Source organism: Rhododendron vialii, chromosome 8a (genome assembly GCF_030253575.1).
Source record: "Rhododendron vialii isolate Sample 1 chromosome 8a, ASM3025357v1".
In the NCBI taxonomy this organism is placed as follows: Eukaryota; Viridiplantae; Streptophyta; class Magnoliopsida; order Ericales; family Ericaceae; genus Rhododendron; species Rhododendron vialii.
Genome location: NC_080564.1, coordinates 13220390 through 13239802, shown reverse-complemented (window position 1 = coordinate 13239802; position 19413 = coordinate 13220390). Strand labels below are relative to the sequence as shown.

The 19413-nt window shown below is 36.8% G+C and overlaps 3 protein-coding genes, 1 non-coding gene and 1 pseudogene across 4 annotated transcripts; all 5 read left to right on the top strand.

The window, feature by feature from the left end:
• Window positions 1-1411: 1411 nt before the first annotated feature.
• On the top strand, window positions 1412-9293 carry LOC131336717 (phospholipase SGR2-like). Its single transcript, XM_058372655.1, has 5 exons — window positions 1412-2222; window positions 5027-5092; window positions 5190-6148; window positions 6350-7091; window positions 9199-9293. Exons 1-3 carry the CDS (start codon window positions 2187-2189, stop codon window positions 5658-5660), a joined length of 573 nt encoding a protein of 190 aa, XP_058228638.1. The 5' UTR covers window positions 1412-2186; the 3' UTR covers window positions 5661-6148; window positions 6350-7091; window positions 9199-9293.
• On the top strand, window positions 7215-7320 carry LOC131299299 (small nucleolar RNA snoR100). The gene has a single exon (XR_009190684.1). It is a non-coding gene; the product is annotated as a small nucleolar RNA snoR100 (small nucleolar RNA).
• Window positions 9056-16209, top strand: LOC131298575 (uncharacterized; annotated as a pseudogene).
• Window positions 16210-18017: 1808 nt separating this feature from the next.
• Window positions 18018-18539, top strand: LOC131298574 (uncharacterized). The gene is made up of 2 exons (XM_058324057.1): window positions 18018-18088; window positions 18191-18539. The coding sequence occupies exons 1-2, from the start codon at window positions 18018-18020 to the stop codon at window positions 18537-18539; spliced, it is 420 nt and encodes a 139-aa protein (XP_058180040.1).
• A 15-nt stretch (window positions 18540-18554) lies between these two features.
• LOC131298573 (uncharacterized) lies at window positions 18555-18953 on the top strand. Its single transcript, XM_058324056.1, has one exon. It carries the CDS (start codon window positions 18555-18557, stop codon window positions 18951-18953), a length of 399 nt encoding a protein of 132 aa, XP_058180039.1.
• The last annotated feature ends 460 nt before the right edge of the window (window positions 18954-19413 follow it).

The following is a 19413-nucleotide window of genomic DNA, read 5'->3' as shown; positions in this document are numbered from 1 at the left end:
AAGTAAAAAATATATATTTTATGTAAAATTTTTATTTTTGTAAAATGATTTTTGGAACAAATTATTTTTGTGTAAAGTATTTTCCAGTGTTGGTTGATAAATAAATTTACTATAACAAAATACAAACAGGAGAAATATGATAAGAAAGGATATGGGAAGAAGGGGAGGATTGCCACCTCTAGCAACAATCATTCTACAATCACAAACACTTACACAAATATTTATACATATTAACTTATATTTACATTGGGGTCTACACACACTACACTTTTAATGTATGTGGGATCTACCAAAAAATGTGAGTATGTGTGTAAAGTGTTTGTATGAGTTTGTGTGGTGGTGGTGGTTCTGTTTAAAAAAAAGAAGTATGCGTGGTTATATAATCAATTACTCCATATATTATAGAAATGTGTCTGAGTCCACAAGCCTCCAAACCTTCCTTCCTAATTTCCTGGATTTTTCACTTTTTTTTTTAATATAAAAAGAGAGAGATGTGGGGGAGTTGGAGAGAGAGAGAGGAGGGAAACGTGGGAGAGGAGGGGGGAAACGTGGGAGAGGGAGGGAGAGATCACATATCTTTCGGCGTATAAAATGAGACTAATGGTAATGTGCATCGAATACAAGAACGGATAAAAAATCAAACTACTATTTTTTTTATGAACTAGCGTTTTTGCCCGTTCGATTCCCATGGCTAAAAATAAATCAATGAAATTTTTGTTAGCCTGTGCATTGAACGGGTAAAAACGCTAATTGTTGTTAAAGCAAAGGGCCCTAACCCCAAGACCCAAACTAAGGTCCCCTTTCTCTCTCCTGCAAATTTGTTCAACGGTTCCCCCTCTCTCTCTACGATTTGAATTGCAATGTAAAAACAGTTCTCTCGCAACTCGCCTCTCCTCTCCTCTCCTCTCCACAGCTTTGGACTATCCATTGATATACGACCTTTATAACCCTAAATTTATACTCTGTCTCTCTTTGAGTCATCAGTCTTCATAACTCCCAAATTTTAACGAAACGAACATTGCACTTACGGCTTACCCCAGCAACGAGGTTCACGACACACCCTCTCCATCTGAGGACCTCTGTCTCTGGTGATGGCCCATCGCCGAACCCTTCTTCGACAAGCAACTCAGTACTCTCTCTCTCTCTACACCCACCCACCAATGTCACCCTTTGTTTCTCCTATCTAACCCATCGAAGTTGGACACCACAACTGACCTCGGCAGGTAATCGGATTCTTGATTTCCAACCTATCTAATCTTTGATTTTCTTGCCCTTTGTATGATTTCGAACCCATCTAATTTGTGTATGATTGTATTTTATATGCTCTTCAGGTGTATTTTGCGTATCATAATAGAAGACTAGAAGGTATTTTATTTCCTCTGGTATTTTGCGCAGTCGGTTTTAGTTCTACGGAAATTTTTCTTGAGTAAATAATTTTGTTCATTGTTTGGCAACCCTTAACAGTACAACAAAAGGCCATGAATGGCCAAACAACCACTACAGCTTACAAAAAGGCAACAAAACAACAAAAGAAAAGGGCAGAAACGTATTATCCTAGCTAAGAATAATCGAGTCCCATTGCCATACAGCAAGTTTGGTTCTCAGTAGGCAAAGGCATATTCCTCCAAGAACCTCACATAGCTACCCATAAGATGAAGGACCCCAATCTATTTTTCGTTTGTTCATTATTGGGCAAACCATGTAGATTGCTTGATCGGTGTGAGAGAAAATCGTCGGCGCAAGCCACCAATTGCAACAAACACCTCTCTTTCAGTTGTATTCTTCCCCCAAAACCTCAATTATTCTTGGTTTGGGCTTATTGGTATTTTTACTTCTTTATGTGGACGGGCAACTTGAATTGTGATTTAATCCAAAGGTCAGATTGGGTCCCGTTCGATCAAAGAATTTTAGTGAATCTCATCAGACTCATTGATATGAGAGTTACCCAATCTGAAGTGTCTTATTCAATTGATTCGAGTTCGTATCCTTTTGACCTGACTTATTGTGACCAATAGCTTCATAGTTTTCTTTTTCTTTTTCTCGGAGTAATAAGTTTTCCAATTTTGTAATTTACGGTTAGATTTACCTATCTAAGCACAGCCAAATCTATGTAGTCCCCTATGGCAATGGATTACACATCTAATATTTATGTGCTTTGACAGGTCAACAATGCAAATACCAGCTATATGGACTTGCAGTATGACTGCATATTTAATGCTAAGGTCAATTCAATTATGAGCATTGTTTGAGCAAATTTGCAATATTTGAATGTTAGTCACTCTTCAAGTGGTGTTTTTTTTTCCATTGTTTGTTTTTCAAATGAAAGTTACTGTTCATGGGGATGCTGAATTTAGCTTTTGTTAAGAATATATGCATAATTGCTTGCTCCTTGGTAGTCTTATGTTGTGCTGAAACTTCATTGGTCATAGATGATTTTCCTCAAATTCTCCAAACAAATGGTTTATGAGACTGGCCCTAATGCTATTTTTATTAGAAACTGGGGCTATTAAGGTAGTTTGTGTTATGTGGAAAAGGGTGTTTGTGGCTAAGCGGTATAGCGGGTTCAATCGCCTAAAATTGGTCTCAACCCGCCATGAAAACTAGCATCAAATGCATCCATGCTAGGTATCTTTTTTGTTAGTTGTACAAAATGATGGGTTTTGCATATAATTCCTTTTGGTATTCAATTAGTGTTGTTTCATTGATGTTTTGGTGTCAATTTTCAGTTTTTATTTTTGACTGAATTGGGTAAACTACCTGTTCTCTCTCTCTCTCTCTCTCTCTCTCCTGATGTTTTTTTCAAAGCATTCCAAGCATTTGATTAAATTTATGTACCAATTCGTAGCCAATTTCTGAACCCGTTTTCACCATCACTAATTTGGAAGAGTCCGTTTTTCGGGAAAAAATGTCATTCAAAGGCTTTCAATTGAGAGTTTGAGAAGCCTAATTTTACACTAAAGCCTTCACCAAATTATGAGTCCCCTGCCGAATCTTTACTAATTAGGCTTCATTCAATGATAAAAGTGTTTCCTTTTAACGGCTTAGATTTGCAGTTTAGGTTTAGGGTTTCACAGGATAGGCTTAGCCCACAATCATTGTGGGATTGTGGGCTAGGTTTCCTTTTTGTGCTTAATTGTAAAATCTGAGCTTTTTTAGGCCATCAGGTATTTTGGTTTTAATTGTAAGATCTGGGCATATAGGCCCACAGGTGTAATGGGCTTTGTCCTAATAGGTGTGATTGGGCTTTGTCCCATCTGGATGTACTTTCCAACCTTGGTTGGAATTCCCCTTCCCCTTAATAAAATGTTACTTTAGCCAATTAAAAAAAATGATAAAAGGGTTTCTAAATGGTCTAATGGCATATGGGTTTGTAGAGACAAATTCAACAAACTGACTGAAAAATGGGTACTCTCCTCACTTCAATTTAAGCCTTCTCATGTTCAACGGGTAAAAATGGGCGATTGTCCTTACGGTAATTTCTTTTATATGTAGAAGTGTCAACATATGCGTTCATCAATTGTTTTACAGTCATCAATTTGGATCCACTACGCTGCTCAAAGATGTTCATTTAGGAGAGCCGTGAATTTTGATGAACTCAAGTTCTTACTCATTTTTTGGGGAGTTAATGAGGCATTGTGTCTTTCCTTTAGTTCCTCATTGCCGGTGGATATCATCTGCTGTAACGGCCCCAGCATGTTTATTGCATTCAGCTCATTTATGAGTCTTCTAAGCGTCTGAATTCATTTTGCAGCTGTAAGATTTTGGAAATTGCAAGAGAGTCGGATCTCAAATCTCTCTCCTGGCCCCATAATGTTATGTGAGACTCTTTGTTCCACAACCAATAGGTATGCTTTTTACTCTTGCACTGAAAAAAAAACTGAATGACTGATTATGTATTTTTAGAGAGTATCTGGATGTGGAATTATCTGTAAGAGGATTGTGATATAGCTTTCCATTTGCTCAATCTGAATTGATTTTTTTTTTATTTAAACCAAAAGGATTATGAATTAGTTGCATATGTGGTTCAACATATGGGTTTACTGAAATCTCCATACTAAGGAAGCTCGAATCAGAGATATTGTTATAACATCAACAATGTGTTTTTTGTCGTTAGACAAACATGTTAATGTGGTTTTATGAGAAGTACTTATATATTGATTTTCAACTCTTACTACAAGTCAATCATTAGCTTTTCTCGAAAGTGTATTCATTCTTGCTATTCTAGGGTTTTATGCTATCCTATTACCTTTAGACAAAGATTCGTGACAAGTTTTTAAGTATGAGTTTTTTCTGTGATTGTTTTATTTGCTTCGGCATGCATGGTCATGAGGCAATAGTTGTAGCAACTAATTACACTGTAAACGATCCATCTTAACTTGAGCATGTGCATTGTAGGGCTATAGTCATGATATGCCAAAACCCCTTGCACATAGTTTTTTCAGTTTAGCTTGGCACCTGTTTTTTGGCTTCCCTTTAGCATTGCCAAGTTTTTTTTTTTTGACATGCTTTTTATCACAAATGAAGCATATAGGGAGTTAGTTTATTCTTGTGCTTAGGCTTCTTCTCTAATTTTCATTTGTTCTTGATACAATGACTAAGAGGGAGCCACAAGAAGGATAATTGAAATACTCCAAATCTTTGACTTTACTACCTATACCGGTGGATCATTTATATAGGTGTAGGATCAAATGCAACCACCTTCTATGCCTCTCTCTGCTTCTTCGTCTCGGAAGCTGGTTCAGTTTCCTTTTTTGTTTTGCTTCTTCCATAGAATTGGCTTCAGCTTCATCATTTGTTATGCTTAAGACATGTTCCTTAGAAGGAAAAAGGATACTACCTTTCTTACTTTGCTTCATAAAACTGGATGACCCCTTTGTGTTTGTACATGGTTTTTTTGTTAGAAATAAAGTAAAAGGATTGAGGAGGAAAATAGCGTGTTACTTGATATATAACTATATTTAATTGAAGATGTCAAAGATTAGCTTTAGCAATATATGTAGACTCATAGTAGATTATTCATCTCCAGGTCTCTGACCAACTAAATCGACTATATTTGAAGTTCGTGAAGAGGGATCCTGGTTATGATGGAAAGGTACTATGTGGTTGTTTTGAACATTCACTAGATAAGCTTTAAAGTTTTTCCCAATTATGATTCATGCTGAAGATTCCTTCTCTTGTCACTTTTGTAGGTTTCCTTGTACGGTCACTCTTTGGGAAGTGTTCTCTCATATGATATTATTTGCCATCAAGAGAATTTATCCTCCCCCTTTCCAATGGAGTGGATGTATAAAGAACAACACCTTGCAAATGAAGAATCTTCTTCCCCTACTCTTAACAACCAATCTGCAGACTGCAATTTTAAATCCAGTCATAACAAGAACGTTGGTTCATTGAACAATCAAACTAAGGGAATGGTAGGTCCCTCAGAAGAAGACAATCCGGCCGAAAAACCAACTTTTCCAGTGCCGGAGATGGAAGATTCTTCTTTTCCCACTGGGTTTTCTGTCCCATTAGACTTGGACGAACCTTCTGCAATGGAGGTGGAGTCTAAACAATCTGATGCTATTGATCAATGGGGAAAGATGACGACGGGCAGGTTTTTGATTCTAGAGATATGCTTTCTTGCAAAAGGGAATATTTTAATGACGCCTCTGACCTGAATTATCAAGTGCTACTGGGCGATGTAGGAAAGCTATCCTGCAGTGGGTCTGAGAGTGATAAGGACTAAGCAATCAAACCGCTAAGAGGGAGGTGGTATTTAGCAACTTAGGTGCCTTAGTTTCCAGATATTTGTTTATCCTACTGAATAAATTTGCTAATATCACAGATTGATTGCCTAAAAACAAGGATCACCGAATTATAAACTGTGCGTTGTGGTGAAGGTACATGTAGGGGATGTAATATTATTTTTATTGTTACACTCCCCCATTCTTGTGCTTCGGCCCTTTATTGTTTTTTTTATCAATGTGGCTAATATGTATTTTGTATATTGAGAGGGTATATGGGATTTGATGAGCTACCTCAACAGGAAATGAGACAGTATCGGCGACTACTGCAAATCAACCTTTCTGGAAATCTTCTATGTGGACAAAATGATACGCTGAACTATTACACTCCTTATATCAAATATAAGAAGTTGGAATTCGAGGTAACACTTTCCTATTTTGTCGTCTAAGCTTTTGGACTTCGTTCTTCTTCTTGTTTTCTCTCTCTCTCTCTCTCTCTCTCTCACACACACACACACACACACACACACAGAAAATGTCAAGGCAGTTATCTGTATGCAAGTTTAAGTTTTCCAGTCTATTATTGGATAACGCTCTTGGTTTTACCTCAATTTATATGCCAGGTGGACACCTTCTTTGCAGTCGGGTTTCCACTCGGTGTATTTCTTGCCCTCCGCAATACTTGTATAGGGATCGGTAATAAATTTGTTATTGCATGCTTAGTTTCTGTAAATTTGATATTTTGTCTTACTGTCTCCGTTTTTACTTGGGAGAAATCGGTTAATTTAGTTGGTAGAAGTATTTTGACTTCATTGTGTTCTTTTTTGAAATTCATTGTACGAGTTTCTTACTCAATCAGAGTAGCATAAATCTCTACGCCAATGTGATACAAAATGTGATTAATATACACATGGAGTTTAATTTTCTCAAAGGTTTCCAGTTCCAAGGTGATCAATGAGACTATAATCTTAGTTCCAATAACTCGAGATTTTTAGTGATTGCGGACTTGGCATTTTGTGCCTTACTTTCTTAGATTCTTCATAGGTTTTGGAGGCATAGATAGTGTGCGGCACAGACATTTCTATAGAGTAGCGGTGTCCCTATCAGAGCACGTGCGGACACTAGCACTTCTTTGTATTCCCAAACTAGCTTCGTCTCCTTGCAAAAGCACCTGTTGGACATTAACGCTTCTCGACACTCCTGACATGCTGATTGCTTCTCGGATATGTCCATATGGTTTGAAATAAACATACTAATGTATCACACTTGGTTGACGCTTTCTCTTAATAAGAGCATTCCTTGGCACTCTTGATTTTAGATAAAGAAAAATCTGTAAGTTGCCAACTTTCTTCAAGAGCATATAATGTAAGTTTGCATGAATGTATAGTAGTATAAACCATAATTATTATAATGATTGCTAAGATACCATTATAAGAAAATTAATTAATACTTGTTAGGACTACGGCCTCAACCAATGCTCTGGACTATGAATGAAGGAAGCATGGTAGTGTGCATTGAAATTGATTTGGGCCTCTAAGCGCCCTCGCTGATACCTTTCGGCTTTGATTTGGGGGCATGGTTCCGTAGCAAAACTTTCCTTTAGCTCCTTGGTTCTTGGAGGTATTGGGGAACCCCTGTTTTAGTGGTATTCTAAGAGCAGCCACTTTGTGCATATATTACCAAAGGTTAGGTCTGTCTATAATCCTACCCCACCCATACCCCCACTGATTGGAGACTAGATGGGTTCTGTTATTGTTTGTGTTTAACTAATACTTGCAAGGAGTTATATAGTCATGTGTTAGTGAATGCAGATAACTTAGTAATTGTGTATCTTGTACTCACATGCTATATATATACTCCAATATCTCAAATACTATTTCTGATGGGTTAGTTAGCGCCCTAATCACTCTTTCTATCCTCTCAAAAATCATGATATTACAGCCATGGAACCCTAACAGACTCCATGGCACATACCGCCATAGCCACCATTGTCTGCTGCTGTTCGTCATCATCCCATTTTCGCCGATAACCGTAAACCCCTGAACATACCCATCATCTCCGAGAACCATTGAAAACCTTAAAAAGAAAAAGACAAAATCTACGGCTTCTTCTGTGATCTCGACCTCGATCTAAGCACAAGATTGAATCCCACTTGATTTCGAAACCTACACCAGGCTCGATCTATCTCGATCTACACCATATTTCGATCACAAATTGAAACCTAAAGCCTCTGCCGATCTCAATCTGTCGATTTCTATACAGATCGACTCTGTTATTCGATTTCTCCATCAATCTATGTTCTTCGCCGCTGATTTGTGACTTAATCTAAAACCCTCGTCGAGTTCTTGACTTCGTGAAAAAATGTCTTTAATGCCCTTGTCTTCCTTCTTGCTATGATGAAATAATCTCACATCTATACACAAGTAATGCACATGTGTGTACAAATGTCACATTAAGTGTAACAATATCTTGAATTAAGTAGCAGCATCTTACGGGTTACATGTGATTGCGTGTATACTTCATTTTATGACATATGTAAGCAATCAACTGATCACATAATCTTGAATTGAAATACAGGGAAAACTTACGAATATACCATACCCGACATATTCTTAAATGCCACTATGTGAATTCACTAGAAGCCCATGCATACCAAGCTGAGGTGTTTTTCCGCTATTCTATTGGTCTTGCTTCTTTCGTGCTTGAGTGATTTGGATTCATATATGCTTGAAAGTTGATTGAAGGGAAAGAATCATAAGAATGTGAAGTTTGAATAAGGTTTTCATTGTTGGGGCACCTAATTCAAAATTTTTTGTGCAATTTTAGTTTGTTGTGTGAATTATTGATTGCCTTGGTATTTGCCTTTAATTTTTTTTAGAATGACCTAAGTGTACTCTTGTCTTTCGAATTTTGTTTCTCTTGCTATTTTATTTAGATCATCAGAACCTGCATTTAAACTATGTTTTCATTTAACCATGAAAGTGTTCATCTTTTCTTCAACCTCATAGAAGATTATGGCCTGAATTGGCATGCAAGTACTAAAAATCTTTGGCATTTCTGGATGTGGATTTTGATTTCTTTGGCCCAAGTGGTGATTGTTTATCTTGGAAAATAGTGGTCATCTATCCCTTTTCTCTTCCTTTTTTATTATTGCATCTTTTGAGTAACTTGTTTTACTTTTTTCCATAATGTCATGTCAAGTATAGTATTAAGAACTGAAAGCCTTGTGTGTAGAGTGCCAGTTTGCGGATATTGCAGCTATTAATTTAGATAGGTTATGGCAGCACTGATAATTGTAAGCATCCAGTTGAGTTTGGTTCTTATTAGAGATGAAAGTTAAGAAATTGAGCTGTACCTTAAGGTTGTCAACAACAATATATTAGTGATATGGATATATAGCCAAAGATGCAGTTGCAAGCTTTAAATGCTTCTTCCATCTGTTTTGACATTCAATTTTGTTTTTCAATGGCAGCTTCCCTGATAAGAGAGGACTTGAAGTTGATGGCTTGGATCATTTCCAAGAAGTTTCTCACCGGCTAAAGTTGGCAAGGGTCTCTCTCTTCTGCCCTTTTTCGCCTTACTAGTTCGAGCTTTGAAGTACTGTTAGGGGCCGTTTGTTTGACAGGATATGAGCATCGCATTGGACTACTTATCCAAGGGAACTGCATGTCTGGTGTTAGATAAAATTTGGATTGAATATGCATCGGTTATATAATTCCACAAAGTATTGTATATCACTATTGATTCAATGGGACAACATATCCGATTTATCCCAAGTATGGAGGTTACAACTTTATTTGTGACTTGATTATGTTATCTGGCTACCTGCCTTCGTATAACTTTTCATCAAATGCTTGGGCATGGTGCCGGTCGGATCATTGCTTTGAGCCGGTGATGATAAATTATTTTTCTCTACTGTCCCCAATTATCCAATGCATTTTCTAGCAGAATAATGGCTTGATGTGGTCTTCAACCTGAATCAATCACACTTTTGTAGAGGACCATCCAACAAGAAAATTCCATGGACATTTTTATTTATTTATGTAGGAGTTTCATTTGTGAACAGGATATGAGGCATTTGAAGGACTATGTCAAGACCAAGAAGAAACAATTGCCTAGCTCCGAAGTTCAAAATTCGTTGCGGCAAGAGGTATAAAGCTCTTATGTCAATCCATGGTTTATATGTTTCGTTAGTTGTTACACTCAAATCCAAAAAATTTAGATTCAGTGTGTGGTACGAATGTGGATGCCTCGCCGAAGGGGCATCACCACATTGTGATCATTGCCACATGTTTTATTATTTGTAAACCGAAAATCGTGGATATTCCCATGGCTAGGAATATCACTACATGGCAACGGTTACATTTGATAGAGTCGCCACTTAGTTTTAAGAAAACTAAGAAAACAGGTAGAGATTCTGGAATAGGAAGCCAAAAGTACGGTGAGGGGAAGGTGTTAAGCACCCCTCTCCGCCCAGCCACAAGGCTGGTCCATAATCGTTTAACATAAACTTAATTATTATTTTATTTGATTCCACACATAAAACTTGTTTTTAGCCATTAAACATTTAAAAAGTGATTCAGGATAGAAAATAAATCACACAGGATAGGGGAAGGGACACCATGTAGAATAAGACAGAAAACAATAGAAAAATAAACTGTCCCAGCAAATTGATCTGTCGGCCAGAGAATAGATTTGTCGGCCGGAGATCATGCTGGTTTAATGTACCAGCCGAATAATCAGAGTCTCGATCAGTGTTCTTCCTCACGCCAAAACAAAAAAAAATTAATTAGGCAAAAATAAGGATTTAAACAATGAAATAAAAATTAAAGAATACCAAAGGCCTTGTGGCCTTACCACCTTGATCCCTCATAGATTGGATTGCTCGGATTGAAGTTGATTGTAGTGATTGACTTCACACAAACCCTAGAACTAAGTGAAGTGGGTTCTTTGGGGATTTAATCTCTCGAATGCGGCCGCTCACGGGAAGTTAGGGGTTTAGTAGAGGATGTATGAGAGGTGGGTTTGGCAGAGTATGGAGGTAAGACAGACTATGCTTAGAGAATTTGGGAACGAAAGTTGTATGTAATGTATGAAACCCTAAGGTTAAACCCCTTTATATAGGGCACGAGAATCAATGTAGACCGTAGGATTTAGTTGTTTGGATATGGAAAACTAGGTCACCGAGGTTAATTTTGTGCTTACGAAGTAGATTCATTCGGTTTAGGGATTTTCGCGAGTTGCTGCAGAAGGTTCCAGATTTCTAGTGAAATCGATCGGTCGGCCTGCAGATCGATCTGTCGACCTCCAAATCGATTTGTCGGCCTCCAAATCGATTTGTCTTTAAGAGTTTTTCAGAACCTCAGACAAATCGATCTATTGGCCTTCAGATCAATCTGTCGACCTTCAAATCGATCTGTCGGCCTCCAAATTGATTTTCCTTAAAAGCTGGATTTTAGGCTATTTGGGCTTTTTAGCTCTAGATTGGGCTTTCTAAGGGGCTACAAAGGCCCACAAAGCTCGTTGGGCTTAAGTGAAGTCAACCACAACAATTAGAAACATGTTCATCATCGGGATCGTCCCCTAAGGTGGGACCCAAAATACTTGTTAAGCCAAAGTGGGCTGTCTACAACGAGAACATGTCAATATCAAAGGACAATGTTTCAAAAGATGCATAATTGGTTCGTGTTCTTGTCCTGTCTTGCGATAGGCATTGAATCTCAGGTAATGCTGTTGTAATTTTGATCACCATTCTGTGCAGATTCTACAGCTTGAAAAGGGATTGCAAGATCAAGTTGTCGTTCACTGTGCCTAAGAAAAAGGACTAGGGTATCAGTTCCTCTCATGATGTCACAAATGAAACCTCAATTCCTAAGGTAGCTGCTTCTTTTCTTAATCTAACTAAAGTGTCCATTTTGCCCCCTCCAACCCCCTCCCCTACATATTTAGACTATCTTTTGCCTTTATTTCTTATGGAAACTATAAAGTACATAGCTTAAATCTATCTTTAACTCATTTGTATCAATTTTAGGCTGTTATATCTTCCCTATCAATTATTTTCCACATACTAAGACATAGTACCAACTTTTTTACATTTCAAACGGTTTTTAAAAATTCTCTTAATTGTGTCTCTTCTATCTTTGCGAGATTTCTATTTAGCGTTCGAGACTTATGTTCACTTGTTTTGCTTTCCACCAGTACTTCTTTCTGGTTGAATTGAAAGAGTTGTTTTATTTGACTCCAGCCAGCGACAGAACTGATTAAAGAAATTGCCATATTGGAGCTTGAAGTTGGGCATTTGGAGCAGTATCTTTTCTCATTGTACCGGTAAGCATTTGATCAACAAACTCCCCCATCTCTGTCAATGAAAGATGAAAGACTGAAGTCCCTATTGAATGACCACCCCGAGGGGAAAACATCTACTCATTTCAAGATCTAGCATCACAACAAAGAGGGAAATTGCAACTTTTCAAGCTACATTTCAATCGCTTGCCAACCCATGGAATGAATTCATTGATATAGGTGAAGAGAAGGTAGTAGAAATGGCTGATCACCGCTCCCAATCTTCACTATCTAACCGTTCAGTTCTCCCCACTAGAACTTCTCCTCCAGCTGAGTCTCTGGGTAAAACTGTCTGTGCCTGTCATTCTCCACCTTTGTCTATGATGAAGGTAACCTAAGCTTAATCATCTAAAATTGCAAATTTCAATCTATGAGTTTGTTTCTTTCATTATCACAGCAAGGGGAGTATTACCTTGATTGATGAAATAAACCGCACGCTGTAGCGTGGAGCTTTCTTATGGTCTTTCCCTTTTTTTCGCTAAGGATCCAAATAATTTAAGAAGCATGGACTCCAAAACACTAGACACAGTAATGCTGTAGAATACAGACAAAAACAGTTCTTTTAATCAAGCTGGGGAACGAAATAAATGATAGTAACTGTATGAGGAGATGAAAACAACAAAGCCACTCAGATAAGCATCTATGAACCAAGCATCCAAGGACATTTTCAAGCTCCATCTTATGCAAATTGTATTCTGACCTCCCAAAGTGTCCCAGATATCCATCTTGAAAATGTGGTGAAACAATTATTTGAGCGTGTCCAACATGTATCAAGGAAGATGCCCAAATGTGTCCAAGTCCCTAACGTCTCGGACACAGATGTGTGAAACCGATAATAGAATTGATTGAAAATGAGACTAATCCCTGTCAATGATGTATATCAAATTTATGGATTATGACTTTTGTTATGCTCAGAATGAATCGTCAAATGTGCAGAGCATCTTGGCACACGTATTTCAGACCACATTCCAGAGACAGCTAACAGGATTTCTGAAGATATGATCAAAATGGATTATGACTTTTGTTATGCTCAGAATGCATCGTCAAATGTGCAGAGCATCTTGGCACACGTATTTCAAACCACATTCCAGAGACAGCTGACAGGATTTCTGAAGATATGATCAAACGCATGGCTGCCGTATACTGCAAACTCGCAGACCCACCTTTGACGAGTCATGGTCTCTCATCTCCCAGTTCATCATTGTCATCAATGAGCGCATTCTCTCCAAAAGAACAATGTGATAGTTGGAGTCCAGGGTTCAGAAAAGATTCTTCTTTTGATGTATGATTAGATAATCCTTTCCATGTGGAAGGACAAAAGGAGTTCAGTGGGCCATAAAGCATAATGGTTGAAGTGGCATCTATATGTAGAGATGATCAAAAACGGGTGAAGTTGAGTACATGTTACAGGATTATAGGTGAGCCTTACGACATGTTTGGCAAAAAAATCATCAGTGGGGTATCTTTGAATTAAGCCAACATAATTCTGAATCCCCTGTTTATATCAGTTTCATGTTAGCTAATTGAGTTGTTTTGTGATAGGTCACTTATTTGTCAGTTAGAGGACGTAGATCCCAGGAAGATGAAACACGAGGAGAAGCTAGCATTCTGGATCAACATACACAACATGTTGGTGATGCATGTATTGATGAATCTTATTAACGTAAACTTTGTACGTTAGTCCGCTTTGTGGACTTCCATCTCTGCTTTGACCACAGTACAATGTACTTTTCCTCTTTTATCTGAATAGGCATTTCTGGCTTATGGGACTCCACAAAACAATGTGAGAGTCTTTCTACTCATGAAAGTAAGTAGTACCTCAATGGTTTCGACAAAGGAATATTAAGTCCATATTTTAGTTTTCTTACACTTACATAACTTAGTTTAATTCAGGTTGCCTACAAAATTGGTGGTCACATAGTAAGTGCTGGTACAATCCAAAATTCCATCTTCGGATGCCACATATCTCGTTGTGGACAGGTAGACACCTTGAGATGCATGCAATAGATTTATTTTGTTCTCTAGAGTTTTTATATTTGTTGACGTCCCTCAGAGTCATCTGTTATAGTCCTTGGAGCTTAGCTTTCAGTTTTCATATCTTTCATATGGCCATTGAAAGTTGGGGACAATTGCATACCTATTGGCTCTCAGATATTATTTTAACGCATTTTTCAATTATTTATTTTCATTTACACACGTGTATTCTTTGGTTACATGGTTTTCGGTGCATCTTAAAGATTTCTTCGATGTATATCATGAGGACAAAAAGCGATTTTTTTTTTCATGGGTTCGAACTCACATTTTTCCCTTCTATATTTTGTTGTTCTTACTTATTTTAAAGACATCATTTCAAGATAAATCATCCTGTCAACCATTTAAACAACATAGAAGAAAAGAATCTTCCTTGTTTAGAGAGTTATTTTTCAACTTATTTGTTCCTTTAGTGGCTTCACTTGTTACTTTCTTCAAGAACGAAGTTCAAGACTGGAGATGAGCATAAAGTGTTTGGCATTGACCATCCTGAACCCCTTTTATACTTTGCGCTATCTTCAGGAAGCCATTCTGATCCTGCGGTAATTCATTTTCTATGATCTCCTAGCAGCGTTTCTTCTGCATGTGATGCAAATAGGTTGGATTGTTATTTTCATGTCAATGTTGAGCATGCTTTTCAATCTGCCAAATTAAGAAGCACTGGCCTTAATAGAAGGCATTTTCAGTACTGGAAACTAGTAAGGTTTATATTCACATTCATCAGCATCTGCTGCACTCTCCATTTGGTTCCAGCATAATAATTTCTCTTGGCCACTTTTCAAACATATGTATTGATTGATGAATTCAATTTAAAAAGATAGACACATATCTCCTTTATATTTTCGGTGAATAGTTAACCCTGTAGTGTGGAGATGTCCTTGTTGTTGTCAAAGGAACAAAGAAATGGACGAATATGACTATACAAGCCGCAACATAGGTAGTACAGACTTCCTTTCTGCCATTGTGTGGTATTGGACTATGGTAAATTTATGACCACAGTTTTAAAGAAATCAAAAGTTCTGAGTTTTTAAGTTGGTCACATCTTTCTTTCTTAGAAACTAGAAATTTGATTGGTCATTTTTTGGAATATCGTTTGTTAATACAACCTTGCCACCATATACGGCTGAGGAAATTTCCTCTAACCTGAGATGCGAACAATAGATTTATGTTTTTATTATTACTACCACTGCTGTTTTTTCGGCTTCAATATGAGACCATTGTGCAAATCTTGGAATGCCTGTTGACAGAATGTTTTGGGAGGGGAAGAACAGGCACTACCATTTACATGGTTATGTTGTTCTTGCAGTAGGTCTGATGAAGTTCATTGCTTTAGTATGGCCTAAATGTTTGGTCTAATGGAGATGTTATATTTCATGTGTTGACATCCAATTTTCATTTGCATTGGGTTTATTGTGTGTATGGAGCTGTCTTATTTCATGTGCCTGTCCTTGCGGCCCATATACGTGAATAGTGAATTTGATGCATGATGGGGATAAACATTGTCTTCAATGATAATAACTAAAGGGTGATCTTTGGTTACTTTTAGGTTCATCTTTACACACCCAAGGGAGTATTTCAAGAGCTGTAAGTGGCGAAAGAAGAGTACATTCGGGTTACCTTTGGCGTAAGAAAGGACCATAAAATTATTTTACCGAAGATTGTGGAGTCATTTGCAAACGATTCAGGGTTGTGTCAAGCGGGTGTCATAGAGATGATCCAAAAGTGCTTGCCTGAATCCGTAAGAAAAAGTATTAAGAAGTGTTAGTCTGGGAAGTCCCGTAGGAGCATCAAATGGGCTACCTGTTGCTTTGCTTTCCTGTATCTAATACCAAAAGAGCTGGTCAAGTGATTTGTCGCAGAGACAGGAGAGCTCCCATTGCATTGCTATTTTCCTTGGGTATAAAAGATCTAGATTACGGAGCCTGTAATGAGTCAGGAGAACAGAGGGCTTGGCCAATCCCTCTGTATTTTGTGTTTGTCTGATCTTTCCTTTTGCTCCATCTTGAAATGGGAGGCATGTTATGTTACGATACGACTAATTGTAGTGCACTTGAATTTTGTATGTAAATGGTGCTCATATTCATCTATTGATCTAGCTGTTCCTGGTAAACTCTTTCGTATTGGATATGGACAGTACAAGAAGAAATGGTTGAATCATTTGATCTCAATGCATACAGATCCATCACATTCTACTTTTTATAATTGGTCATTCCTCTCCTTGGGAGGAATTTAAAATTTAAAAAATGCGACCTAAAGAAAAAAAAAAAAGGTTTTACTAAAGACAAAAAAAAATACCAACACAAATGTCTTTTTTTAGTGTCATCCGATATGATTTTTTTCAATTCCGGTCTACGTTTTTTTTCTTGTTTGATTCCTCTTAAGAAGCATGATTAATTCCAAAAATTACAATAATAAATTAAATACAAAATTATTAAAATTAAAGAATACCCAAAAAATACTAGAGCGAAAGATTAGGAAGAAATGCGTTTTTGTAGTGGTTTAGCAATGAGCTTGAACTTGAATTATGCGAACCAATTGTAAGTTGTGTAGATACTCCACATATCTGAGCCTGTTTAATGGGATAAACGGCTCTTATATATAAGCCGTCGGATCAACGGAGGGTCAAGCAGCTTAGACTTAAGAGCGGGATAAATGTAGCTTGTCACCGAAGGAAACGTAGGAGTAAACTACTAATCGCCCCCGCCCCCACCCCCCGACACGGCCACGGCCCTCCTTCCCCCTTTTACCCTCTCCCTCCTTCCCTCCCTCCCTCCGTCCCAACACTCTCTTATATTTAATTTTTTTGTTATAAAATTTTAAATACTAAGAATTTGTTTTTCACGTATTTTTTTAATAAATTTATATTTTTGAAATCTACTCAACGAAATATATCAAACAAGCCTAATATTAATGGTAAAATAATATAAAACGGAAAAATTATATTTTTTACGTAGTCTAAACTATCTAAAGAGGTTGAAAAATATGTTCCAAATTTCAATCCGTTTTTACGTAGTTTAATTATGACCATTTAGGATAAAATGAGCAGAAAACTGAAATCTTTCCACCGGTTTAAACAGATTGAAATTTGGAACACTTAATTTTTTTAACATTTTTAGACAGTTTATATATTAAAAAATATAGTTAAAAAATTAAGTGTTTCAAATTTAAATCCGCTTGAACCGGTGGAAAGATTTTAGTTTCATGATCATTTTATCCTAAATGGTCATAATTAAATTTTGACTCTAGGACTCTCGTTGATAAGCCCTAAGAGATATTTGACTCTAAAAAGCCAAAAATTCATTATGACCATTTAAGATAAAATGAAAAAAAAACAAGATCTTTCCACCGATTGAACCGGATTTAAAAATCGGAACACTAAAATAATTTTAAATAAATAAAAAAGAAAAAAGATACAGAGTATAAATATTATTAATTAAATAAAAAAATAACAAAAAATAGGTTCTCGGTATTTTTGGAATTAAAAGGTTACAAAATTAAGGTTGGAAGGTGGAAGTTGCAACAGTTGAAAGTTAATCGCACCATTGGTTGAAAGTTGCAACAGTTGGCCAGTTTGAAGTTGGAAAAAAATTAATTGCACCATTGGTTGAAAAGTCCTTCTGAACTCATATCATCTTTTTCAGATCAACAGGACCCTGTATTGATAGCGTTGGTTGAAAGTTGGACCTGCAACATTTTTCAATGTTATCCGTTGCAAATTCGACAGTAGCGCCTATATATTCAGTTGCTTGTATATTTATTTGTGTATGTCTTGACCTATATATTCACACTTACTCTCATTCACCACATCCTTAAAATTTTCTCAACTTTCATTTCATTTTCATAATTCATAGAAGAACATTATGGATCAGTGCAATTTTTTATTTTCGGATAGTTGGTCAGTTGGAAACAATGTTATGAATGATGTTTCGTGTGGGGAGAGCAGCTCCTACGTTGGGCGAGATTACACAGCCGAATTTACGACTGACCAGGTTAGTTAGTACGTATTTGTTGTTATTATACATATTTATTACTTATTTTGAAAGTAGGTTGCATAATGTTTTGTTTATACATATTCATTTTTTTTGTTATAGATATTTTGAAACTAGAGCTGTCATGGTAGATTGGGTGCGAAGAGTTGGTAAGGAAAATGGTTTTGTGATTGTTATAAGTAAATCTGCTAGTATAAAGGGCAACAAGATGCCGAAATGCATTTTTATTTGTGAAAGGGGAGGATTGTACAGACCGCCACCGGAAGGGCATTCAATGCAAAGGATTACTGGAACTAAAAAATGTGATTGCCCGTTTAAGCTGCGAGGTGTACCACAACCTCCAGACGGTGTCATGTGGAGTTTGAAGGTTGTTAAAGGTTTTCATAACCATGAACCAGCTGAAAGTTTTGAGGGACATGAGTACCCGTCAAGGTTAACCCCAATCCAGTAACAATTAGTTCGTGACATGTCTAGCAGTACCGCGCCTCGAGAAATTCTTAATTTCCTGAGACAACAAGACTCGTCAATTAGTACAGGAATCAGGAGTATTTACAATGTGAAGGCACAGTATAAGAAAGAGCAACTGGGGGGTCTATCTCCTATTGGGTACGTCTTGAATGAATTAAAGGAGAAAAATTACATTTACGACTATCATACAAATGAACACACCAACGAAATCACAGATATTCTTTGGGTTCATCCTAGAAGCCTAGAGCTATCTGTCAATTTTCTGTTCGTGTTGATTATTGATGCGACATACAAGAGTAATGAATATCGGATTCCACTCTTGGAAGTTGTGGGTATCACATCCACAATGAAAACTTACTCTCTTATGAAACTTACTCTTTTATGTTTGCATATTTGAATAATGAGACAAAAGAACGACTGATACGAGCATTGGATACTTTAAAGAGATAGATGGTTGGAATATATAAAATTCGTTGAGTAGATTTCAAATATATAAAATTTATTTAAAAAAATACGTGATTTCAACATTTTCAGATAGTTTATATATTAAAAAATATGATTAAAAAATTAAGTGTTCCAAATTTCAATCTGTTTGAATAGGTGAAAATATTTTATTATTCTGATCATTTTATCTTATATGGTCATAATTAAATTTTGACTCTAGGGCTCTCGTTTTTTAACCCTAAGAGATATTTGATTCTACGACTTTCTTAGGGTTAATCAACGAGAGCGTCATATTCAAAATTTAATTATGACAATTTAGGATAAAATAATCAGAAAACTAAAATTTTTCCACTGGTTCAAATGGATTGAAATTTGGAACACTTAATTTTTCAAACTCTTTATACATTTTAAAC